This window comes from Eleginops maclovinus, chromosome 9 (assembly GCF_036324505.1).
Source record: "Eleginops maclovinus isolate JMC-PN-2008 ecotype Puerto Natales chromosome 9, JC_Emac_rtc_rv5, whole genome shotgun sequence".
Lineage (NCBI taxonomy): Eukaryota > Metazoa > Chordata > Actinopteri > Perciformes > Eleginopidae > Eleginops > Eleginops maclovinus.
Genome location: NC_086357.1, coordinates 8,840,013 through 8,867,013, shown reverse-complemented (window position 1 = coordinate 8,867,013; position 27,001 = coordinate 8,840,013). Strand labels below are relative to the sequence as shown.

Below are 27,001 nucleotides of genomic sequence, written 5' to 3'. Positions count from 1 at the left end.
CTTATAGTTTTATGTGCTTGAATTTGAGACTTTCTATTTACTTTTTAAACTAAACTTTTTCTGCAATCCAGACCTGACAAAGCAAAATAAAAACAGTTTTAGATTTAAATACTTTGAATTCCACAGATGCCCCAATTGTAATGGGATGGAATTAGATATCTCAAAACCGGGACAAACTAACCCCAGATTATATTTGTTATGAAATTCTAACAGGCCTGAGGGAAAAAAAAGCTTTTATGTAATTTTAGCAAAGGGATGTCCTATGTCTGTCTACACATGTCAGTCTTTAGGTAAAATCATTGTTCTGTTAGTATAATTTTCAAAGGGTTTATCGCTTTACCTCAGGTCACCGTGATCTGCTCTGCTGAGGAGGTTATTATGACATTTTCTGCGTGTTTTAAGGTGTTTTCTCTCAGCACGTCACATTCCATCTGCGTGGACGTTCAGAAGAGACCAAACATGCAGAAGCTGTAGCAGAAGGTTATTAAGGGTCACTGCTGTTCATGCAAAACATGGAGTTCATTGACCCTGTGTGTATGTGTGCTGACGTACAAGATGGAGAATAACACTGTTCCACTTGGGAAATCTTTGAGGAAAAACAATCTTATGGGAGGATGTTTTTTTCTCAACTAATCAGAAAAGAGCAGAGTTTTGGTTTTCGGAGATCTCCAGAAGACTTATGTGTTGACCTCACTTTTAAATAAACTCTGTTGCAAAACCAAATTTCTCGGAAAAACATTTTGGGTTCTGTATTCTGGAAGCATTTGAGTGCTTAATCCATGCATATGGATTTGATCAAATCTAAAATACTTCAGGAGGATGAGTCATGTGATTTACCCATAAACTGTGTTCTGCACCTGACAGTCTGAAAGGCTTGGGAGCCAAAAGTGAAGCTAATACCTATGAAACTGCAGCTGATGTAGGACTATCCAGAATACATGTTTTCTGCATCGTGGGTTTGTAAAAAATATCCAAAAGCTCGTAATTTTATTAGTATTACTAGCTCAGAAATTATTTAGGGAGTGTTTGTAAATATAATGCGTTGCTTTACTCTAAGTTCAGAGCAGTGGTATTGAAAGTTGTCGATGGTAATGTTTTCTCAAATCACACACAGCTATGCGGCCCCCATGGGAAGTCATGGCAGTAACCGTGAGCAGTAACTAGCTAGCTAGTTAGCAACGATCGTTTGCGGTACCAAATCATTACAGACTGCTCAATAAACCCTATAACATCAATAAGGGTTCTTTTTTGGCACAAGTATAGTGGTGTGTTACTTTAATAGTTAAAAAAAAAAGCCACATGCATAATATTTATTTGCAGAACTGGAGAAACCACGCTGGTCTCATTGCTTAGCTGGTTCTTAAATCAAGATGGCTATTATTGAGTGCAAGTGTTCAGTGTACCACGCACATTTTAGTACCTTCCGAGTACTTAGGCCTATAGTGGGACACCCTTTTGCACTCAAAACAACAAGTGTAAGTTAAGAAGTACACAATTTGAGACACGCAAATCAATTAAACCTTGTTAGCCTACCTAAAGTTTGAAACACTCTAAATTACGAAGGGTCCTGTTTGAGCCAAAGTACAGCCTCAAGCTGAGTGACTGCTATCTAACACACCCTATAGCGCTGGACTTAAATCTGTAGTAAATCATTAGTTTGAAACTTGCCGGTAGTTATTTCACAATGTGGAAACATTTTAAAACAACCAGTAAACTTGGCACTCATAATCAACTTTGGACTGGTTTTGTTTGGCGGATGCTTTTGACCTGATTTTTAAAGTAACTTTGTTTCAAGTGTGTTAGACTAGAGCTGTCACTTCGTCTAAAAATTAGTTTCTGTTCATTTATGGTCCCTCCACTAACGATTTAGAGACAAAAGTTGGTCGTGCAGTGGGTCAGACAGATTGATTATTTAAGATTGTTGCATGTTTGATTGGAATTTTGAATTTCCTATAGAATAATAATTAGATGATGATGACCAAAGCTACAGTCACCAATAAAAAGGATTTATTTATAAAGCCGTTAGTTACTTTCAATTTTATAAAGGTTTTCTGTTGTGGTACCAAAAAGCCTCTTGTAGATTTGAGTGGCAGAAATTGTTTGACAGTTCAGGAACTCAGAGAGCAGGGCTTCTTTATTTTCCTGGTGAGAGAGTCCTGTTTGTTCTCAAGTACATGCTGCAGACTTAACACGTGTTCAGCTGAAAGTTTACCACTCCTTTGGCCTCACTCACACACAAAAATGCACTTACTTAAACACAGATACAAACAGAGATAATCAAACAGGCGTGCAACTGAAAAATGAACATATACAAAGTCTTGCAAAAACACAACCCCACTGCATAAGTGTGCAGTGGGGTTGTGTTTTTCCTCCCACGCTCAAGTGTCCAAATTCCAGTAGGTTTTTACAGTAAGGGATGTTATGACACACGGGATCATTGGGTAAGCAGTGCGAGGGAGGAGCGGGGGCAGTTAAACTATCGCTAACCCCCCGGTCAATTGGCTGCTTCACCACCCCGAACTCCCCTCGTCAGCCCCTGACTCAAGCTGCTGATGGACGGCAGTTCAGCTGCAACACAGCTAAAAACAAGGCCCATTTCCGCTCGCTTATCTAGTGTGTGTGAGTGTACGTTGTCACTTCTGAACCGGGCGTGTTTGATTATATCTTAAAATCCAGCAGGTGGTAAACACACACACACACACACGCATGCACACACACACACACACACACACACACACACACACACACACACACACACACACACACACACACACACACACACACACACACACACACACACACACACACACACACACACACACACAAACATTCGCTGAACATTTATGGACATCCTCTGAAGTGATTGCACACAATCAGCATGAATCACAAAGCTATTAAATGAACAAGAAGGAGGCCGACTGGTTTATCATTTACTCATTGAAAAACACAACCCCGTGGTTTCGTGTCAGGGCAAGATCTTGTTGTGTTGCCATGACGACCTGTCAATCAGGATGCTCCATATGCCACAGCACTTCCAGCTGCTTTTCTATACACACACCAGCAGCAAACAACCCCACACACAGTTTCACATCACTGATGAATGTTTGGAAGTCGGTTCTTCCTGCTACAGGACTTAAAAAACCCCTTCGCACTCAGCGCGACACAAAACAGACACAATGATAAGACCTAACGTTTGTTTTGCTTTCTTTTTCCTTAAAAAAAACCCTGTTTGCTTGTTAGATTCCTTTGTTGGGGGCTGAAGTGAGACAGAAATATGTATAACACACTGAGGTACTGACACATTTCTCACACTCCTGACTCCTCCAGTGTATAGAAAAGACTAATCAGAGAAATAAAATAATTACTTGTTTTGTACCAGAATGTTCAGCTTTTTTTCCTGTTTTTCAATCAACAGTCATTGTTCCTTTTAACTAACTTAACCAGAGCAGAAGTTGTTTTAGAAGGCACTGGGGAGAGGATTGACTCATTTTCTAGTTTTTTTAAAGGACGGATCAGTCACGTAGTCATGAATGATCTGCGTTTTATGGTTATTTTATTGCATTATTGTTTTGTATCCTTTTTTATATTTATTCAGTGTTGTGTTCTGTATGAAAGAACTTAGGATATAAATACTGTGGTGTGTGCCATTGGTCCATAATATGTAGTCGCCATTAAACATATTTAAGTGATTGTACAGGTAGAATAGAGTAACAGTTTAATTCTATTTATCCGCTGAATTAGAGACGTCTCTTTACCAAAGTAAAAATATTTTTGGACTCAAGGGCGGACCCAGAGATTCTCATTCCCAGATGTCATATCTAAGTTAAATTGTTTTAAAATCTGCAGACTTGTTTTTGTACAATCTTTTTACAAACAGAGGAGTTGCCCTCATAATGAAGGTTTAAGGTCGTTCTACATTATAATGAAACTGTGCCATTTGTTTTACTTTAAAAGGGCTGTATCAGGCATATACTATAGCCTAGTTCTTATTTCCACCATTAGGTCTTTGAAGTTTACAGTACGATAGTAGCTCAGTCTGCAGGAACTTGGCCTGGGAACCAAGGCATGCAGGTTCAAGTCCCAGAATGGTCCAAGAACAGAGTGTGGACAGATACTTTAAGTGGTGCCAGTTCACTTCCTGATACATTAGCTGCCCACTACTCTGGTTAAACACGTGTGACCATTTAAAAGTGTATTTGATTCAAATTCTCCATTTGCATTGATGATGTTTGAGGACTGTTGCAAGCGTTTTCTGTTTAATGTTTTGTGTAGGAAAGTTTAAATAGCCGTGACTGGTAAACCTTTTGCAAACCAAACATGTTTCTATCCAGTTTGAAAGGATTTCACAATGTGCTGTTCCTCTCACACACTCAGGCACTAACAGTGATGTGACGGGCGACGTTAATTAACCGGGGTTAAGAGCGGGACATCAACAGGTGTGATTAATTACACGAATGATGAGCCAACTGCAGCCATGATTAATGTGACTGACTACACCTGTGCTTTATCGACTACTTAGTGTCAAACTGTTAGGTAGGAAAAAAATGCTAGTTGACATACTTAACCAGAGATCTGTTTTGGAGTGGAGATCACATTTGTGAGACAGGTGGTTAATGTGTCTTTTGTCAAGCAAGCAAATGCCCAACTGCTGTCTCTTTTATCACATTTAAGGTCAAACTTGATACATCAACTTGAGCCGTTTCGAAAAGTTGATTTTACAATAGGTTTTTACAGTTTTTTTACACACTCAATTGTTGAAATGTGTCTTTCTACCTCAAAGGAGTTATCTTAAATCTCTTCCAAAAATCACATTTTAATAAACCTGCCTTTTTGCAGTTAATGTTTAAATGTACCATGTCATTGTTATCTTCTTCACTATATTGTGGCTAACTATTTTGTTTTTGAACTCCTATTTTGAACATGTGCCCCTTATCAATCTTTACTTGCACTGACCAACAGCGGTGGTAGTTTTTTTATCTACATGTATGTACAGTATCTGCTGTCCAAACACACACACACACACACACACACACACACACACACACACACACACACACACACACACACACACACACACACACACACACACACACACACACACACACACACACACACACACACATAACACCAGCAGGAGGCTTCTTCAACAACAGACTGACATTGACCCCGGTGTTGTTCCAAACTTACATCAGCCCCTCTGTTTTTGTACTGTTACATAACTATACAACCAGGTTTGATGGCCTCTCGGTGTGTGTGTGTGTGTGTGTGTGTGTGTGTGTGTGTGTGTGTGTGTGTGTGTGTGTGTGTGTGTGTGTGTGTGTGTGTGTGTGTGTGTGTGTGTGTGTGTGTGTGTGTGTGATAACAAACACAGAAAGAGTGCTTTTTACTCTAGAGGACACATCCCCCTGCTGGCTTTATTTTTGTAATCATAATACGTCAATATCATCGCAGTGCAAACACTTAGTATAAAATATCATCTTTAACAAAAGGTACATTCACATAAAACATCTCAATAAATACATCTTCAACAAAAGAACTTAACAAATATCGGGTCATTCATAGTATATCTCTGAAAAAGACTCTACAATGTACAATAATAACAAGTAATACCTACATATAACAATTGAAACCCGTATCATACAGTATGAAAATATCCAATTTACAGGAAAAATATTGTACACAACTCCTTTCCATCAATTATTTAAAGCAAGTGTATAAAAATCCTCGTATTTAATCTCTTTACAAACTCAAAATAAGCATTCAAGCTACTACATAGTAAATCTATTTTAAATATGATAAATAGTACAACAACATCATTTCAGTTCAGGTTACGGTGTTAAATAAATCTCTCCAAAAAACGACACTTTCCATCATTTGATCATTGAGTTACAAATCTGCTCAAGAACAGCTGTAAAAATACAGGCATTCAACAAAAGGAAATCGACAATATCGTAGCCACACATTCAGTTGTGCTACAGCTCAACACCTAAAACTTTGATATGTTTATGAAAATAGGTTGGCACATTTGAAAACCAGCTACCTGTTGACTACAGCAGGAGCGGGGAGGAGGAGAAGGAGGAGGTGGGACCCCCGTCCTGTTGTCAAACCACCCTGAAAAAGTCCTTTAAAAGGTTTCGCACACTAAGCTCATTAAGAAGATACGGGTCAAAAAAAGCACCTTACATTCAAGAGGACAGCTACCGTTAGCGCATGCATGAGGACTACACTAAAACAGAGTCACCGTGTGACCGCTGCTCGGCCTGTATGAATGTTCCATCAAAGCATGCATGTAAGAGCCACAGGCTTGCAGGCAGTGCATGCTAGAACAGATTAAAGGATAGTTAATGGCTGTGGTAAGCCGTACTGTGAGTTGCATGCTATACCATGAAATAAATCATCTAGATTTGTATGAGGAGGCCAGACACAGAGGTTTGGGTGTCTCCTCATAAACAGCAGTTTTCTTCTCTCAACCAAAGCAGCTTTAAGTTCATAAAAAAAAGTAGAACAGGATTTTTAAAAACAATAGAACATATTTCTTAATATCAAGCACGCAGAAAAAATGTTTCTCTTTTTTTAAATAGAATCCCACGAGAAAGGAATCACACTCACACAATACAGAAAAAAAGGATTTTCTAAGTCATGCTTCAACTCCACGGAGATACACACTGGTGTGGCTAGCTATGCACACTCTATTGGCTACATACACTATTAGGTCAAACTAGGATCCAGCTGGCTACATGCAAGGGGCTGAAAGAGGAGACAAACCGCTTTTATTGCTACACTTTGACGAGGAAGAATCTGGAAGTCAGGCATCACAGGGAAACAGACAGCGGACAGGACTGAGGTGCAGCAGTGGCATCATGCACTTAAAGACACTGAGCGGCTCGGCTCAGGAAATCAAGAGTTTACCTCATGTGCCATCCGAGGGTACAGGTGGAGGGGGCTCAAACGTCCAGGAAATGATTGAAGGCAATGCCCTGTCGTATTTTGGCGAGTTTATACCTTCAACTGCCATTTACAATTATACATTTGGCTTCATCCACTTTAAAAACATATATCTCTTGGACTACAATGCCCCTGTAATTAAGTCATCTGAGTTGGTTTCCAATAAATCAATCGAAAAGGCAACAAAAAGATGGCAAGAAAATCTTTGTGAGGAGTGCTTGCTAAGGCAACAGCACTGATTTGGTTTGATACTGAGAGAAAAGGGTCAGCTAAAGTTGTTAAAGGAATTTGAATATGTGCTTGTCGTTGCGAGAGGCTTGCGTGCTACACTAACAATTGTGCAATTGTTTTTATTTTGATGCTTATTTAGTTTGTTAAAGTTGCTGAAACAGTTCTGGGAGTCGACCCTAACATCGTGAAGACACCCCTTGGCCTTTGATTGGTCACAAAGCAACGTGGCAAAACTCTCCCTGGATCCTGTTCACGACACCCCGCAGCGTGAAACAACAAACAGGTTTCGAGTGAGGAGAGAGAGTCTGTTCGAGACTCCAGTCGTAAACGCAGTGCAGGCCTCCCATTGTACGGTCAGTGTCTGAGATACCTCCCACAGACAGTAGAAGAAGAGTCGAGGTCAGCTGGTGTTATTCCTCTTTTTAATTAACTCTTCATTCTATCTCGCCATTTTTCACCTCCACTTTTTTTTTCTGTATTTCCACTATCACCATGGAGACAGCATCCATCACAGCATTGCCGTGGGGACAGAGGGCAGGTACCTTGTGATGCTGGTGGAGGTGGTCGGCTTGGCCATGCCGGGGTTCGGGGTCCTGGTGGTGGCGTAGGTGGTAACAGTGGGGGCGGGGCCCAGCCTGGTGCACACGCTGCCTGGGTTGAGCCCACTGGATCGGCGGTCAACGTTGGTTTGAGACGGCTTGCTGCCATGCCTGCGGCCTTCCAGGAAGTAGGTGAGCATCTGACCCTTGCCCTTCACGCTGACCTGGCCCCGGCAGACAAAGTCGTAGTGGTCCGTGATGAGACGATGGACGTCTTCTGTCACCTGGAGAGGAAACATTGAAGAGGAGGCGAATCAGCAAAAATGATCTCAAATACGGTACAATGCTTTCACCCAAAGCAACGTAAAGAACGACTTGATATTTAAGAAAAAAACACTTTATTTATGACTAAAAGATAAGAAGATTGCATCTGTTTACCAAATGTAGCACTACATCTAGTGGTAAATCTCACTTTTCTTATTTGTCATTTCCTCGCTCCTCGTTCCTCGGTCTCACGGGAAGTTGACTTTTGTGCGCCATCTTAAAAGGCTTCCCATTTGTGCCCGAGGACTGAGGATCGAGAAGCGAGGTGCGATAACCGAGGAACCACCAGATCATCCTCTGGTGAAATCCTCAGCCACTCTCCCTGCCCCCTTACAGTGTATCCGTCACTGATCGGACACTGCAGCGCATGCACTGATCTGATGCTTCTTAGCATGAGAGCAGTTTAACAGTGGAATGAAGACATTAAACTCAAGGGAATCACTCTTCAGTTTGTACAGTGTTTTGTTTAAATGAATGTATCATATCTGAACAACAAAATGGAAAAAATCAGTTTATTTATTTTGAACCTTTTTCATGATCCCCAATTCCTTTTTATTATGAACACAATACAACTGAAAGAGACAGATTTAATATCTGTCCAACGGAACAGCTTTTTCGTTTTACATTTTCAAGAATGGCTTTTATCTTTTTTTGAAAATGAGTTCTTATTTCATGAAATGTATTGGGTCTACAACAAATGGATGTCGCTTCACGTGACACTCAGAGGGAAGGACGTCCCATTGCTCTTAAAACTAATTTCCTTGCTTCCTTTTTCTTTGCGTGGTTTCCTTGCATCTCACTGTGCATCCCTGGTGGGAGGGACTAATGCACAAGGAAAAGATGCAAGTGAGGGACGCAGGGATGCAAGTTAAGAGAAGTGAGATCTACCCTAAAGAGGTTATCTCAGCTTAGCTTGGCATAAAGACTGGAAACATGTGTAAACAGCTAGCCTTGCTTTGTCCAAATCTCAATTAATAACAGTTCATCCACCCACTCAGCACTTCTGTGGTGTACCAGACTGTGTCACATATGGTGTGAGACATTGGTACAAAACATTGTGACTTCCCCTTAAACAATCAGACTTTAGAAAGCTACAAAGAGGTCTTCTGACAGGAAATAGTTGCAAATAAAAACTGAACTGACATGTTCCTACTGCCGCAAATTGTAGTCTGTCTTTCGGTTATTAATCGTATGCTTTTTGTCCAGGTCTCTCTTGAGCCTTTTTTGCTGGGGATATTAAGGAATATTAGAGGACCACAGTGTACCTGTATCTTTCCTTGAACTCCAGTGCTGTCCATCCTGCTGGCTACGTTCACTGTGTTTCCCCAGATGTCATACTGAGGTCTTCTGGCTCCAATGACTCCTGCCACCACTGGACCCACATTGATACCTGGACAACAACATGAAGGGGGTGAAAGACACATACAGAAGTCTTTTTTATTAACACACAGTTTTAGGCCGGTTTAAACTGATGTGTATGTATATTAAATGTTTGGTTAGGATTTTAAAATGTCAGCACTGATTTTAGGGTTTCTGATTAGACACAAACACTGGTTTCCTGGGTGAAAGTCACACAAACCAAATGCAGTAACATTGAATGAGAATGTATTTTAAAGCGGATCAAAGGTTGAATGCTAAATTACACATATGTGTACAGTGTTACTCATTACATGACTGATGTCCATGCAAAATCGATGTTGTTGCTTCATCTTTACAGTCACAGTTCTGCAGGTTATAGACATTGGAAAGCACCATGGCACACGCTTAGTTGAAACTAGGCCAAACTTTATTGTTATCCACTTTCTGGAAATGCAGCAATACGCAAATCACAAAAAGTTGCGTTTCTGCAATGGGGGTTCGGCCAAGCACGCACACACACATATGGAGCCCCGCAGTCCGCAGACAGGATGGCACTGTGTACACCAGACTACGCTGGGATTAAACAAGTGCTCCTGCCGCAGGCTCCCCACAGGATACCCAACACAATGGAACCCAGAACTTCAGGTCTTGATGTGACGAGCTTCCTGCAGGGAACGCTCTTTCTGTGATGCACTTCCCTTCAAAACTTACCGGCACTGAGCGTCAGTGGTGCCCAGTGCAATAGGTCAAAAGCTCCAGCGCCAATGTTTATGTAGACCAGTGTGTTGGTGCATGTTTGTGTGTTTCAGCTCACCCACTCTCAGGACAAAGTCGTTGTAGGACTGGTAGTTGATGGCATCCAGGACGTCAAACATTTCGATGGCGAAATCTGAAACCGTGCATAAATGTGAAGTGATGGACTTCTTCACCTGTGAATCAGAAAACACACAGACATATCAGGAAAACACACATTTATGCACATACAAGCATGTTCACAGCCAAGGTAGGAAGTGATATGACCCTTCAGATGTGTTTCCCTAATGTGATTATACACACACAAAAGCACGTACCAGTTGTTTTCTTTCAAAAGTGGAATCACCTTTGAAAAAGTTCAGAAAGGGCTCTTATGTTTGTCAGCTTTGCAGGATTTAAAGCATTTTTACGAATGTGAAATATGCCGATGCCACAGAAGCTTGTAAATCCTCACGGAAGATTTGTGGCTTGAAACGTGACAGCATTGTAAATATTAATACACAGGAAATAGCTAGCTGCATATACTAGGCCTCTCAATGCGGCCGAGTGTACTTGAAACCTTTTTGAAATGTGCACAGTCCCTGCAAACACTAGGGGAAAGTTAGAACAGGATCTTAATATTGCTACGACAGGTGTACCTTGGAGGCAGTTGTAGGAACCAGCCCTACTGCAGCCATGTATGTACTGCCAATTGTCTTGATTTTCTCGATATCCCTGTAGCACTCCTTGTCCATCAGCTGGAAGGTGGGAAAAAAACATAAAAACAAGGGGGAAGCATACTACTGTTACTAATTTCAAATTGGAGTAAAGTTTCAGTTTGTATCATAGGTTGTCTTGGCAAAATGTAATATTTTGGCGGGTTTGAGTAAATGAATGCTTCATGATGCTGATTATAGATTCAAGCAGGCCAAAAGTCATCTGTAAGTAATTCCTTAATTTGGAGGACTTTCCCACCAGCAACCATTGCTTATTATGGTATGCTGCGTTGATAAACACAGTATGTTTCTGACCGTTGTGGCCACAATGTAATCTTTAAAAATGATGTTATGGAGGTTATATTGCACCAGAGCTTTACCCAAGATTCTCAAAAGGCCAACATGGGGAAAAGATATACATAAAAACTGATTTACGAGGCATCATCAAGAATGTACTCACCTCATCAAAGTCAGCGATGATCTCATTGAGCAGCCGGAGGCACTCGACGCCCATGTTGTTCCCGTCCAGCTCGATGTAGAAGTCATTGAAGTTGGCAATAGAGGCAAACAGCACTCCGACCTGAGCGTAGGACTGGTAGTACAGATCCTGGAGGGGAAAAACAATTATTCAAAACTGTGGGAAGCATTAATTAAATTATCTGTTTGAGGTTTTGGTCTCTGATAAGTTTGTAACCTTGAAAAGTTTTATTTTTGAATTTAAAACAAATTCTCCTGAGGACAAAACTCAAAGTGCTCTGTGGACTATCGAGACTAACAGAGAAAGATACAATGCTTTTTTTTTAATGTCTTTTTCAAGTGCTGTCACACACAATTGTATTCAATATAATTGTACATGGCTCAGTCCAGAACTCAACATTTAAACCTGTTAAAAACTACATACGGCCCTGCCTTTATAGGCAGTCTTTCCTATGGTAATTGTAATGAAAACCCCTGGAGCACGGCGTCGAAACACAATGAGACATGGAAGAGCTGGAACTTGATGTCAAACACTGAAGATTTATTTGAATCTGGCCCGAGGATGGACAAAGACTTTTGCTGCAGACACAAAGAGACACAGACAGGCCTAACCAAAGCTGAAGATTTCTCACCCAGTCGCATGTATTTAGCTCTATCAGCTGACGCCAACAAGCAGGAATAAGGAGACAAAACACTGAGAGCACAGCAGGCCAAGGTCACAGGCCTGTGCACAGTGAGGGCAGTAAAACTGAAAAACTAGGTCATAGTAATGGGCCTAGAAACATATTTCCTTAACAGTAATTAGGTCTCTTTAGGTCAATAATTATGTGTTTTCCATGTGTTCTTTTGCAGAATTATAGTTGTGTTATTCTTTTACATTGGATTCATACAATATTTTTTTGCAATATATTTGACATCCAATTTCATACTGTGGTGGACATTGTTTTAACTACTTGCAGTTGTAAGAAAAGAACATAAAAGACGGATGCATTGCAGCTGACTGTTCAGATATAAAAATGATATAAAGCGCTTCATTTTCACATTGTCTGTGAGAGCAAATTCAGTAAATTATCAAGAAATACAAAATAAAAGAACCAAAGAGAACTGGGACCTCTTTGGTTTCATTTAAGTCACTAAGTCCAGCTGCAGACAAAAGGCACTGTAGTTCCCGATGCAAGAAAAACAAATATTCTTTTATTATGTTGGAGCAGTGAAACTATGGATTCCTGGCAGCAGAGTCCCACTGCGCTGTGTTATGAATACAGTGTACGATGAACTTTAGCCCAGAGAAAAGAGAGGAAGCCTTTCTATACACTGTATCTGTGAGCCCTCACCAATGTGCCGGAAACTTACTTCCTGACTTCCTGCTCCCAGTGTTTACTAGTCTCAGCCTCAGATGATCCCTGCACCGTCTGATGCACAGCCCTCCAATTGTTGAGGGATAAGGACCACCTACTTTATCTTTTTGTTATTATTAGCAAATCACATGACAGGTCCTAAACTAACAATGCAGTTAACCTTATAACCAGCAGTGTGTGTTTGTGTGTGTGGCCTAAGCCTATGACTGATGCCTCCATGGACATAGAGCTGCAGTGTCGTCCAGAAAACTATTTAAAACTAAAAGCGACAAATTTGAATGAGAAAATAAATATCTGTTGGGATGGAGTCATGCAAGAGGCTATTTGTGGGTACACAGTAGACTTGATTTAATCTCATCAAGTGTTCATTGATGATAACAGAAAGCCAAAACAAAGCTGCTTTCATGTTTTAAGTGTTGATATACTGGTCATTTCAGCCCAGGATTAAATACTTTGGAATATTTGATATACAAACTAGGGATATAGAGTTTCAATCCGAAGGTTTGTGTTGAAAAGAAGCTGTCTATGTGCATTATGGGAAATGTAGGATCTGGCATTTTTAGGAGCTTGACCCACATTTGGGACTGAACAGCTCAACCTCTGCTGCCTCTGTTTCGACCACTCTCACAGCTCCCAAAACTTACAATATTAAATCCCTGGCTTAAATATGTTGCAGTTTTCTAAAAGAAGTACAAAGTTTTCTTGCAGGTGCAAATGTTGCATCATTAAAAAGAACCTTGTGGTCAATGTTCTTGTACTTCTTGAGCTCATTATGCTACCATAGTTCTGAGGTTTCTTTTTCGTTGAATTAGGGCGTGCCAATTAAAGCTGTTTACTAATCTTAGTTATCTTCTATTTACACAAAATGTGCAATCAATGCTTTGTACAATACAAACAAGTATCCCCTTGCAAATTAATGTAACCCTGTATGATAAAAATTCACAATTTTGTTTATATTTGGTAATGCTATAAGCAGACTTTAGAATATACCATCATAGATAGAGAACCAAAAGAAAAATGATTTTTGGAGTTTGCCACATTTTTGACACAAGGATTTAAAAAATGAATACAAATGTAATGCATATTTTATCTTTTAACAGTAAAATGTGGGTCTGATTTTTTGCCTTGTGAAAAAAACTAATTCTGTAGCATGGACAATCTGTACACAGCTTTAGAGTTTACAACTGAGCTTGTACTCATGAGGGGCTTTGAATGTCCTGAAAAGATGTATGTTTTCATCACTTCTTTAGAAGAGGGGGCCGAGGAAAGAACCAGAGATCAGTGGAGGGGATGTTCATCACTCAGTGGACGCAGACACACAGGGCTGTCAGCTCACACCTCCACTCTAACACATGGCCAGGTCAGGCATCGCCCTTGTCCCAAACAGCTGGAATATTTTCCCACATTAATACTCAAACACTTGCTGGGCATATGTCTTTTCAATATGGGAAGTTCAAACATAAAGCTTGTAACTGTCAATTGGTTGAAAACATACAGATTTTAAACACCTAGTTTTAAAACAGTAGACGCTGGCAGTATTAACTGGCTTTAGGACCAGTGATCATGCATAGCATTACTCTGTGCATAACTTCAGAATTCAGTGGTACTGTGGGTACTGATATACAGTTAGTACTCCTTAAATCTGGAGCTGGGGATCACTATCTGCATCAGGCCATGTACAATATTTATATCATATCTAGTGGGTTTTAGCACTCCAAAATACACAAACCAGCATGCCAGCATGCTATTTGTGATGCTTGTATTAAAGGTATTACAATATGTTATAGAATATAGAATGTATAGTGTTATGATATTGCTCTCTCATCATTATTGAATGTTTGAATTTGCTCATATTGGGTTTTCGTTGTTAATGAATTAATATACAATATGTTGTAGCTCATAAACAGTTAGAGCTTTCATTATTCATATATTTTTGACTTAATGTATGTTTTTGTTTTATCTGAAAACCAGGTTAAAAAAGAACAACTTGGCCCCGGCCGTGGGGCAACTGGCTGGGGCACCTGCACCGTACGCCGGCGACCCGGGTTCGATTTCCGACCCGTGGTCCTTTCCGGATCCCACCCCGACTCTCTCTCCCACTTTCCTGTCACTCTCCACTGTCCTATCCGATTAAAGGCAAAAAGCCCCCAAAAAATATCCTTAAAAAAAAAAAAGAGCAACTTCCTTGTTTATTGGGAAACAACAGGATGTTTTTGCTTGAATCAAACACGTTAACCCTGTAAAGACTAACGCTCCTTCATGTTGGACGAGTAGTGGCATGTCTGTGATGCTCACCATGTTCCTGGGGTTCGACATGAGGAAGTGCTGAGCCACATGAGCCGGCAGCAGGTTGAACAGGATCCTCTTGTTGTCCAGCTTCACTTTCTCCATGTCCCCTCTCTCCTCCTCGGCCTGGACGCCAGCAATAAATAGAAATCAAAGAAATATGAGTTGTTATGGAAGCATACAGGATGACAGGTAGATCCAAATTGAAACTGATGCTCTATTTTCTAAATACAATGAACCTTTATTGTGGCTCTAAGCTCAGAGGCAGATGTAATTGCCTATCCTTATCACTAGAGGGAGATAATGATTTGCAAACAAGACAACATTCACTGTCATTCTTAAAATAGAAACATATACCCTGTGAGGATCCACACAAGACTATGCAAACATGCAATTCAAACACACACTGAATTAATTGTGTATTATATAAAGCTTTTCCTAAATACAACCGAATCCTAAACTCTTTTCCATTGCAGTTCAGTGAGAATATTTCAACCTGTTTTGATCACAAATCATCTTGTTTTTTGGTGCATTTTTGCGGGGTATTTTTGTTAATTGTTTACATAGAGATGGGTATATATCCAAATAAAAACAAACACATGAATACATTCCACAAGAGATCAGAACTAACAGGTAGTTGCATATTTTGGCTTCATCAGTTATTTAATATGTTATGTTCTGACACAGCGAGGAGCATCTGTATAAAATGAACAATTATCTGCACCAACTGTATGATTATGCCTACACATATAAACAAGGTCTAAATTAACATTCTAATGTCAAGTTGACCAAAGGATTTTAACAGGGAACTACTTTTATCAAGACTCCATGTTTCCCCTGCCAATAACATTAAAAAAATAATTATAATTATAATAAAAAGAGAGCTTAATAGATATTAGATTCTTATGTAGCTAACAATATTGATATTTAAAAGACATTTAAAATGAAAATAAATAATGGCTGACATTTTTTATCTGCATCTTGAAACAAGGAAATAATATAATGCTGCAGTAGAATTAAGAATAATAAGACGTGATTTTAGAAAAACCAGTTCATTTGCCTTGGAAAACAGCTACAATATTCTTATTGGCATAAAATATATACAACCTTTTTTACAAGTATATTTTAAGTGTTTAGTTTATAGTGCACTTTATATTTGAGATTGTTTTTTTTACTTCAGATATCGAACCTTACCAAAAACACAATTTGGGGTTGAGTGTCTTGCTCAATGAAAACATTGAGCTGTAGCAGAACTAAGGATTAAAAAAAGCCAAATAACCAGCCAATCTGAGCTACTGTCATCCCTTGAATATTACGTTACATCGTATTTACAGAAAAACACTGGACATTTTTCATCAGGAATAACCCCTCATAGATGCAAGAAGATTAATATTGAAGTGCTCATGAGCCCCATGTGTGCACATACAAACCTGTATGCAAGTATGAGTAGTAACATAGGTGCTCCCTTTACAAACAGACATACCTGAGTGGCCCAGAGATAGTCGAGCCGCAGCTTCAGGTCCAGCTGTCTTGAATGAAGAGCCAGAGCACCAGAAAACAATAAGGCAGCCAACACAGGATCGTAGCCTCGTGTGTGGAGAAAACCTCCTCTGAAACACACACACACACACACACACACACACACACACACACACACACACACACACACACACACACACACACACACACACACACACACACACACACACACACACACACACACACACACACACACACACAAAATGAGTTTTCTGAGGTTTCTTAGGCTAATAAAAAATGAAAATATGAACATATTCAAAATTGGATTAAACAATGAATCTACACATGCAGCTCAAGTCTAACCCCACAGCTTGGCGATAGCCGCTGGTTTCCATGACAATGGTGTAGGTGACAGAGAGGAGGAGGAGCAGGAGGATCTTGGGGAGCGAGGACACCCGGAGGTAAGGGACAAGAGTGAGGGTGCCCGCCACACAGGACAGCAGGCCGTAGGACATGTTGGAGCAGGCTCTGTCCGCCGCGGTGCTGTTGGTGTCAGCGAGGACCTCCTCCACTGTGATGCTAAAGTTTGTCACCACTCTGCCCCAAGGAACACAAACCACCTGGAGGAGAGGAAAGAAAAAGTTGGTGGGTTATTGTTTGCACAAACCATGTCACTATTGGGTTGAGTTTCAAAATGTTACACAACTGATTTTGCAATAAACAAAGAAATCATAAATTGTAAAAGGCTATCAATTGATATATAAAGAAGTTACAAAGTTTGAGTCTGCAATAGCACATGGCTGTTAAATGAATTAGCGATTGGAGTTTAAAAAAAGAAAATAGACCCTTTTCTGCTGCACTATATTACAATCGTTACTAAAACTCATGGAAGTCAATGTTAGCATTCTAACAAGCTAACTAAAACTAAAATTGTGTAAAATGGTACCTAAACATGTGAGCACTGTGATTGTTTATTTCTTTATTATGGTCCCCATTAGCACTAGCATAAATATTGGCTACCTACCAAGTATAGGCACACAAAGCACAGCAAACCAGCATTGTGAGCATGGTCGCATGCTAACGTTAGCAACTAGCTTTAAAAGTAATGCTGTGGCTTACATTTTGTTCTTCAGGCTCTGGGCTAAAAAAAAACGAATATTATACAAGCCAATATCAAATAATTATCAAAGACTAGCAGGGGCTGTCCCTTCCCTACACCCCTGCTGCAACACCTTCTCTTATATATAATTTTACACTTAGAGTAGTCACACACCCACACACAGAAACACACACACAGTTGAGCCTGACAGAGTTCTGGGGATGATGCTGACATCAACCAATTTGCGTTTAAAATATTTTAATGAGTATTTTACAGTTGAACAATAAATGTTTTTATTCTTCTGAGACTCTGCGGCACCATCTGCTCGGCTGTGACTCTGCCAACTCATCACAGCAGAGACTTGAAATGACAATTAAATCGTGACACTGTTTCTAACGCAAATGGTTTGTTCTCTATAATGCAGTAGGAGGTTTAAGCAATTGTCAGCAATTCATACATATTTTGTAATACAATAACATGCACACTCATGGTTTTGATTATTATGGGGGTATGACATTTACATGAAATCTGGAGAAACCTGGTTTTTCACGTCCACTGTACATCATCTTATAGGTATTTAATCATCTACAATTGACAAGTCATGTCTCTGATTAAGATTTTAATTTAGGTTGATAAATAATTGAGTAAATGTTAAATAAACACTTTATGAAACTACTTTAAATAGTTGAAAACGAACAAAAAAACTTATATTTGATCAAGTTAATCCTGATCTTTGTTAAATACTATTTTTATCAAACAAAAAAGTAACTTTACCTAAGGTCCATTCACTTTCATGTTTTGGAGCTTTGACTGCATGTCTTGGTCTTCCTTAGAGAATACATTTAACATTATTATTTCTCAGTGGTGGAAAGTCATTAAGTAAGTAAGTAGTTTACATATTTGTACTTTACTTGAGTATTTCCACTTCTGCTTCTTTTTATTTATACTTCTACTTTAAACTTTCGGAGGCAAAATGTCCTTCATTAATTTTAACACTCATAGGTACTAGTTACTTTGTACACAATAAACAAATGATATGCTGATAAGGTATGCAGTACTGTACTACTAATCTACACAGTATGTAATTATTCTGAAACGGATCATTGTGCATACTTTTATGTTTTGTACTTTAACTACATTTTGATGATAATACTTGTGTACTTCTACTTTTTGAAATCTACTATATCTATCCACTTAAAAGACAAAACAGTGAAATCTAACTCAAGTTTTTGTTCTTTCTGTCATTGCCGTGTTGTCAAGGTCACACATTCACACTCAATTTTCTTCTTTATTTTGTTTCAACCCAGTTTGTCATCGTAAAGTCCTTTGAATTGACTATCCTGCGAATTTTTTGTTGTTAAATTTGATATACTGTAGACAACTACACACTTACCACACAGGCCTGGGTAACAGAGTATGTGAGCAGAGCGAGGAAGACACACAGCACCGTTCGGATCTGGATGTTGAGGCAGCCCGGTTGGCACTAAAACCAGAGGAAGCAGAAAAAAGGGAGGTTAGAAAATAGAAGGGGCAAGGAAATAAAGCACCTGTTTATCTACCTCAATAGCAGTTAATTTGGACACATCATTAGCCAGGAGTGGAAATTAAATGAATGTGTTTTGTGGTATGGCTCTTACGCGCAGGTCCATTAGAGGAAACGCTTAAAGGACATGATGACAGTTCAATGTAGCATAACACAGTGTCATATAAAGGGTATGAAGAAGAAGAACAAGATGGCACGGTCCGTCGAACCAACCTGGCAAATATGCAGTATGTTATGAAGTACTAAGATCTTTCATAAAAGTAAAATTGGAAATACTCAGTTTTAAATGACAGTTCTGCATTTAAGTAGCTAATTTAAGATGTTTATCAAAAAAAGTAAATTAAATAGTACAATATTCCCTTCTGAAATGTAGCGGAGTAGTAAACATAAGTATTCCTTATGCCTTGTTATAAACTGCGTAAAGAAAAGCTGACTAAACATTCACTGAGTTTTCTTAAATCTTTATCTAATAATCTTTTGTTTTCCAGAAGTAAGTTTAACCAGGAAGTTGAGTTTAGAATAAAGTGTCACATAAAGTCTTTGTGACTTTGATCGTACAATTTCTGATTTAAAAGTTGAGAATGAACAGTCTAAATGTTCTGTTTGGGTAATGTAGTGCAGAGACAATTAATAGATAACTCAGGTTTCAGAAAACTAATGGGCCAGAATATTGATCATCATTTACAAGTTTAAGTCAATGTTGTAGTCGTAGTGTTATCTTCCTGGTTGAAGCTACGATCCTCCATCTTGGTACTAGAACACTAAATGTGAAAAACACGGAAATTAGATAGTATCTAGTTCAAAAAGACGTCATCACTGTACTACTCCATAAACAGTATGAAGTCTCTGAGCAGCACCCTGTAGGAGGAGGTGTAGGAGTCCTACCTGAACACTGGTGAGATGCAGATACATGACACAGGCCACGTGGAAACACACACACAGCACCAGCAGCAGCAGCACCAGCATCCCCCTGAGAGAGCAGAGGAGAGACCAGAGTGAGAAGGGCTTTCCCACTTTTCCACCGACTGCAGTAAAAACACCTTCCTTTTTAATTGTCACACTACACCAGAGCACGATCAATCCAATTACAAAAAATGGACAAAATGCAAATGTGGAGGAGTGTGTGTGTTGGTGTGTACATACTGTGGGATCATTAGCAAATAGATAAGGCCAAACAGCGCAGCAAGGATCAGAGAGAGAACCACCGCACTGATGAAATGGTCGTCATACACCTGGTGATACTAAGAAAGGAAAGATCAGAGAGGAAAAGCCAACATAAGAAGCTTTTCTCCATTCTTTTATGTGTATCTGGTTCTAGGTAAGAGTAGGTCAAACATCCTTCTCCATGGAGAATCATCACCATGTTTTAACACCAAAAGTGGGACACTCTAAGAACATTGTTTCAAATGTAGAGTGTGGTTGATCCCTTGTTGTGATCAGCACTTTTTGCCCATGACAAAAATGTTCTTCTTGATAAAAACTAACATTGTAAGTGTTTGGCAACCTTTGCAAAAGAACAAAAGTGAAAGAACTTTTTCAAATGGAGTTTAAATGTTAAAAATGTGTCCTCTGTGGAGATAAAACTCCAGTAAAACTGTCTGGCCGGAACATCTCAAGGCGTATTGAGGAGTTTAACATCTGTAGGCTTAAAACTGGGGGTTATATCAACATATTGACCCAGGGAAACATGTGTTGCACAAAAAATACAGTATTTGAAAGATAAACAGTCATGTTCTTTTTGCATTGTGGCTTGAACATGCTTCTCAAGGCTGCAGCAAATGGGCATGGGGAACAAATGCATGGTGATTTTGGGTCGCTTCTCAAGCCATAGTAAAAGACTAGGACCACAACATTGAACATTTAGCAGCAAATACTTTGACCTTCATGACAATTAGTAAATCCAAATATAGCATGATGATTAACACAACACCATTCTGGGGGGGAAATGGAAGGGAAGTCAAGTTATGTGAGGCTTAATATGGTCCTGTTGGTGGCAACGATGGATCTTTTTTTAAATGCGTGTAGGGTTTTAATTATTGTGGTACCACTTTTAATGTAAAGATCGCGCACACACACACAAACCCATCCCTATTCTGTGTCTCCTTTATGACTCTACCCACGCAGACACAGGAGAAAGATATCACGTGTGCCGCTCAGACGTTCCCAAATCATTATCTGCACCCCCCCCTGAGAGGGTGGGTAGATTCCTCTCTCTCTCTCTCTCTCTCTCTCTCACACACACACACACACACACACACACACACACGCACACACACATACACACACATGCGTGGGAGGGAGGGAGAAACGGGATAAATTAGAAATTAAAGGCTGTGTAGGGTGTGTATGTGAGAGAAAAAGAGCGGGTGGGGGGCTGCAGTCACGAAGCATGATTTTGTGTGATGAGGAAAGTATGCCTGTGTAAAAAACCCAAGTTTCTGTGCAGATGTTCAGTTAGGGATTCCTCACCCTGCGCTCCCTGTCTCTGCTCCTGTAGAACAGGGTGATGTAGTTGAGGTCTGTTGTCTCGGACTCGGTCTGCCGCGCCTCGATGAGCCGCCCGATGTAGCGGTTGACTCGTGTTCCTGGGGAGTGCTGCACGGCGGCGGCTGAGAAAGAAGTCCGACTCCTCAGCTTCTCTGGTGCAGTCCGCAGGGCTCTCCGCTGTCAGACAACAAGAAGACAACACAATCAGTCTCTGCAGAGGCAAGGCCTGTCTGGTGTGTGACAGTTGGCTGGTGTGAGGAATACCAATGCAGATTTTGAGAGTTCAGCTTTTCACCACTGTTAGAATCTTCACAAAAATCCCTGGAAACCAGTGGAAAAGCATCTGTGAGGCTGCAATGCATCAAACAACTAAATTGTGTGATGTAATTAGGACAGATAACCTAACACATCATCATCCTCAGTCGTGTAGCTTTACCTCTGTACGTCTTTCCCTCTTTGAAGATTAAGAGCTAAACTGTTGGATAAAGTAAGTTCAAGTTAATTCATATAGTGCTTTCAAAACACATCTGTGTGTACACTAAATATATACAATACAAACAAAAAAGAGAGCCTTTTTATGACATTTCGTAGTACTACTCGTAGCTACTGTACAAGGTTTGGCTACAGTACACTGACAAAAAATGCATTCATCAAGAAAAATAAAACAAGTCTGTAATAAAGGGGACCAAATCAATCTTAATTCTAAAGCAAGGATATGTCTCAATGGACAAAAATAAACTAAATAAATCCATGTTATAAAGTTAAGAAAAAAAGGAACTTCATAACCTGTGGAACCTGAACCTTGGTCTGAGGTCATACTGTAACAACTTATATGGTGTTGTTGACTTAAATATGATAACAGACTTGGAGCTAATGCAAGGAATGTAGGCCTATGGTGCCTTTACACATTTATGTTAACAAGTTAGAACATAAATGCATGGACACATTTCGTCTGGTTGGAAAGAGATAGTCCTAATTGTTCCTAATTGTTGATAAATGAAAAAAGTACATATAATTAATCCAGCCATTTAGGATATATCAGATCCTTGACACAGCATTAATTTAAAAACACTTTCTTTACTGACATGTAGCCTATTTGTCCTAATTCATTAAATGAATATCTGTTCAAATTAACTGTCCCTGTAAGCAACCAGTGAACAGAGCCCTGTGAAAATAGTGACGATAAATGTAATCAAATACACCTGTGTATGAGAGCTCACACCTGGCTAGTTCAACTGACAGGAATAAGGCTATAAAAGGCTAACTAGACTAGCATCAGTATTTTATGCTTTCAACGCTTCTGCTTACATTATTTTTTCTTTTATAGGAACAGCAGCAATGTGAGTATATATCATTTAGCTTATTCTGACTATTAAAACAAGCTGTAGCCTTAGGTGCTTTAGACAAAGCTGAAAGTGTCTTGTGGTAAACAAGAGGGCATGTTTACCTGTTTAAGTTAGAGAGATGACAAGCATCTGAATTAACTTCTCGTAGTTAATTTAACATGCCACAACACTAAAGTTTCAGGCAGTAATTATATAGGAAAAAAATGCAGGAAGATCCCCCTGTTGCTTCAATGCTTTGTATTTTAAAGTAATGGCCATTTTGGGTTTGATATAATCTCATGGTGTTTCCAGGGGAGATGCTTTTATGAATTTGGCTTGATGCCATAAACAAAATAAGGCCAAAGTTAAAAATAAACACAATTATGAGACAACACATTACTCAGAGTAGCACATTAGAAGGACAAAAACGTAATTTCTTATTCCTAAAGCTGTCAGTGCTGTTCACCAGGGACATAATGTAAGACTGTTTTAAGAAACCATACAGAATGTTATTATATGTGCACTATCTGTCATAAAGCAAGCACATGGTGTACTTTCTTTTATAGTTAAAGTAGTACCAGTAGCTATTTTTAGAGGGGTTGTCAGTTCTCAGTCTTACTTATAGGTATTTGACAGTTACAGAATTATAATTAGAGCGTGAAGTATTTTTAAAATGTACACCTGCTTCTACAATATTAAATGAAAAAGGCAGCACTTTCATTTAATCATCCAGCCTCTCTGAACATGACACTATGGTTATATAATTACTGTTCTTGTTCTACAGTTTGTACATCCATCTTCACAAGTAATTTGGTTTCATTTAAATCCTTAAAGTCGGAAGGTGTTTTTCATTAAAGGGTTCCAGGAGCTTGTTTAAACTTGCAACAGCATAAAGTAGATTGCTGCACTCAGGAGGAAACAAGGAAACAATGCTTTTGACACAGTTTGAATCAAGCTGCTTTGTACAAAAAGGTAAACAAACAAAAAAAGAATTTTTGGATTAAAGAAGTTTGAAAAAGCACTATTTTGCAAGGCAGTCCCATCCAGTACTTCCAAAAGGGATGTGCCACTCATCTAATCTGGCAAAATGCATAACTTTCATGTGAAGCATTTGGAGCCATATATAGTGCACAACAGTTGCCCCTTATATTACAAATTACTATTCACAATATTAAATAATATCACAATACCTGCCACAAAATGTATGGATAATTTAGGAGGTCCTAGCAGATATTGAAGCACTTCTCCAGCAGTTTACAGATTGAACCGCAGCACTACATTAAAGAGCTGCAGAGTCTTGCTTCATATAGAAAATCTTTATTTTAATTTAACTTTCAACAACTAAACGAGGAGTTTTTAGTTTTATTTTTCAGGTCATGAAAAGCCTCTATTTAGATTATTTATTTTTTAAAGATTAAATATTATTCTGACCAAATGAAATGCTGTGTCATAAATCTGTTACAAAATGCTGTGTTACAATGCTAGGATTTTGGCTAGTTGGACGGATTAGGCTAGCATGCTATTTCTGACAGGCGGACCCTGTGATGCCACAACACCAATCATCAATCACCAAATCACATCACAACAAGGAACCAACCAGCAGCACTGTGATTGCTGCGGGAAAGCAAATATACTCACAGAGATAATGAGAAACATATGAATAAGCAGTAGTGTTCATTATTGATTCATCAGTGCATTATTTGATGGATTCATCTATTAATTGTTAACTCCATATAATGTCAGATAATAGTAAAAAGTGTTCATCCCAGTTTCTTAAAGTCCAAAGGGATGTCTTTAAAATCAAACATAATTGCTACTTTAATGTGATGTAACACAGAGAAAAGAAGGAAATCTCTAAATTTAAGAGATCTGAAACATATTTGACATATTGTTTTTGACTCAACTATTTTAAAGAGTTGGTATTTATTTTTGTGATTTATTTTTAGTCGCTACAGCTCTCCATATACACAAATGTACACACACTAGCAATGACTTTAAAATATAAGTTGCTCATGATATCTATTGCACCCAACAAGCACTGCAGGCATACTGTAGGACTCAATGTTTCGAAATCTAGAAATCCAGATTACAGTGTTGTGTGTGTGTGTGGCAGATTAGGAATCCGAGCAGGATTTCTCCTCATCACAAATGGACATACAAACCCATTAAAGGGATTTCTCCCACTACGTAACCCAGATATATTCATATCTACTCTTTACAGTAGTAGTACCCACGTGCATGCACATTAGAAAATAATGGTTTGTATGCGATACAGACTCTAAATACCTTGTCGTCATCATCGCAGGACATGACGTTGGAGAAGGGGATCTCGGCCTTGAACATCTTCCTACAGTGCATCAGCTGCACCAGCAGATAGCACACCGTCTTGAACTTCATCCTCTTGGCTGGTTTGATGTCTGACAGAATAAGACCTGGGAAGATCTTGAAATGAGGAAGAAGAAAATTAGATGATCAGTAAAACATAGAAACACTTAGTAGGTACATAAAACATTTTAAGGTTTTCATTATCTCCTGGAAACATATATTATTTCATAACATATTGTAAAGAATTCTCCATTCACGGTGAAAACTTAAACCATGGCTATTTTCCACTCACCAAAACGGCTTCCTATACTTTAAGGGTATGTATATGTCTTTATGAAAATGTTCACCGACCAAAAAGCTGCATGCAAACAGCTACATAATGTTGTGTATTGCATCTTAGAAGGCAATGTGATGTATGCTAATGATGTTTAGCTTTTTATTGCAAATCAGTTAGTATTTAGAATGTAAAGCCTACTTAAGCTTCACATGTGTTAGGAAGTTGTTTGGCATTATGTTTTGTTTGTCATGTTAGCCATTGCTCACATGTTAGAATTAACTTTGAACTAAAGCTAAAGCTGAAAAGCGCTCACTAATTTGTTTCAAGTAAACCTGATAAATGTTTAGGTTGGACAAGTGAAAATGTTGCAAAGACCGGAGAAAAGAACGACCTGATGAGAACTCCAATTTTAACGTGCTTTGGCAGAATTGTCTCATTCATATAAATAAATAGGTTTGAGTGGGATTTTTACAGTGAGTGTGCAAAGTGAGTGTGTGTGCGTGCGTGCGTGCGTGCGTACAAATACTGAGCTGCGGATTTAAAATGCTATGAGCAGGCACACTCAGCTCTCAGGCATATGTACAGTAGATAGTGATATTATGCCAGCTTAACATGTGGCCTCCCTACCTCCCTCTCTGCCTCAGAGGATTAACTATTATAACACTGATAGATGTGTCATCTCTCCAGTAAGAGAGAAGACCTGCAAAACCAGAGATGACAGTGGCGTACTTTGCGTCTGTGTGATGGCACGATGAAAAAGGTTTCAATTTGATGTTTCTGTAGGAAGGCATGTCTCTCGTGTCCGAGGCCCGGCTCCACCTCGTAGTCTCCATTCAAACACTCCAGGGTGGTCTTTGTGATGTGCACCTTGCTGAGAGCACAAGCAGAGCAGAGGACGCAAGGCAGTTAGCAATGAAAGTCTGATACTAAGGTCTCAAATCGTTATCCCCTCATTATTTTCCTCCGCATAAAAGCCCTTCAGCTGGCTCAAGATTCTTCACAGCAGAGAAATGTTCATGCTAACGACTTATTTAATCTGGTAACCAGTCCTAAAATCGTATTACTTCACTTGAAACAAGACCAAATTGAGCCAATGCAGTGACCTAATTTCACTGCTTTTTAAATGTAAATCAGCTTGTTACTGTACATGAGATGTCCCGAATGAAGGATTTATTTAACACCAGTGGTCTGCTTTACTCTAATCTGCGGTCTTTAAAAAGAAATAATCATGATGCTGCATCAAAGAGATGTAATTCAATGCAGATAACAGTTTTAAGAGCAAATGTGATATGTCAAATACATCATCAAAACATTCTAAATTTGGCCAAAGCCCAAAGATATCTCATATAGTGTTATTGCATTTCCCCAACACATTACATTCTGACTTCTCATAAGTACATAAAAAGATCCCATAGCTGTATCTCATAAAAAGAAAACATATGCTTATGACAACCTTACTCTAGATAACAACATCTGTATCTGAACAAGCTCATAATTAA

The 27,001-nt window shown here is 39.2% G+C and overlaps 1 protein-coding gene across 1 annotated transcript in view; it reads right to left on the bottom strand.

Moving 5' to 3' along the window:
• Positions 1 to 5,441: 5,441 nt before the first annotated feature.
• LOC134869993 (adenylate cyclase type 1-like) overlaps positions 5,442 to 27,001 on the bottom strand; it is a 38,582-nt gene continuing 17,022 nt past the window's right edge. The window contains exons 7-20 of the mRNA XM_063891986.1: positions 26,232 to 26,373; positions 25,187 to 25,342; positions 21,558 to 21,752; positions 20,232 to 20,329; positions 19,974 to 20,058; positions 18,939 to 19,028; positions 16,810 to 17,066; positions 16,451 to 16,577; positions 14,977 to 15,093; positions 11,307 to 11,453; positions 10,790 to 10,888; positions 10,213 to 10,327; positions 9,305 to 9,429; positions 5,442 to 7,999 (exon numbers count right to left, since the gene is read on the bottom strand). Coding sequence (XP_063748056.1) covers positions 7,685 to 7,999; positions 9,305 to 9,429; positions 10,213 to 10,327; positions 10,790 to 10,888; positions 11,307 to 11,453; positions 14,977 to 15,093; positions 16,451 to 16,577; positions 16,810 to 17,066; positions 18,939 to 19,028; positions 19,974 to 20,058; positions 20,232 to 20,329; positions 21,558 to 21,752; positions 25,187 to 25,342; positions 26,232 to 26,373 — 2,068 coding nt within the window. The 3' untranslated portion in view covers positions 5,442 to 7,684. The remainder of the gene's footprint in view (positions 8,000 to 9,304; positions 9,430 to 10,212; positions 10,328 to 10,789; positions 10,889 to 11,306; positions 11,454 to 14,976; positions 15,094 to 16,450; positions 16,578 to 16,809; positions 17,067 to 18,938; positions 19,029 to 19,973; positions 20,059 to 20,231; positions 20,330 to 21,557; positions 21,753 to 25,186; positions 25,343 to 26,231; positions 26,374 to 27,001) is intronic.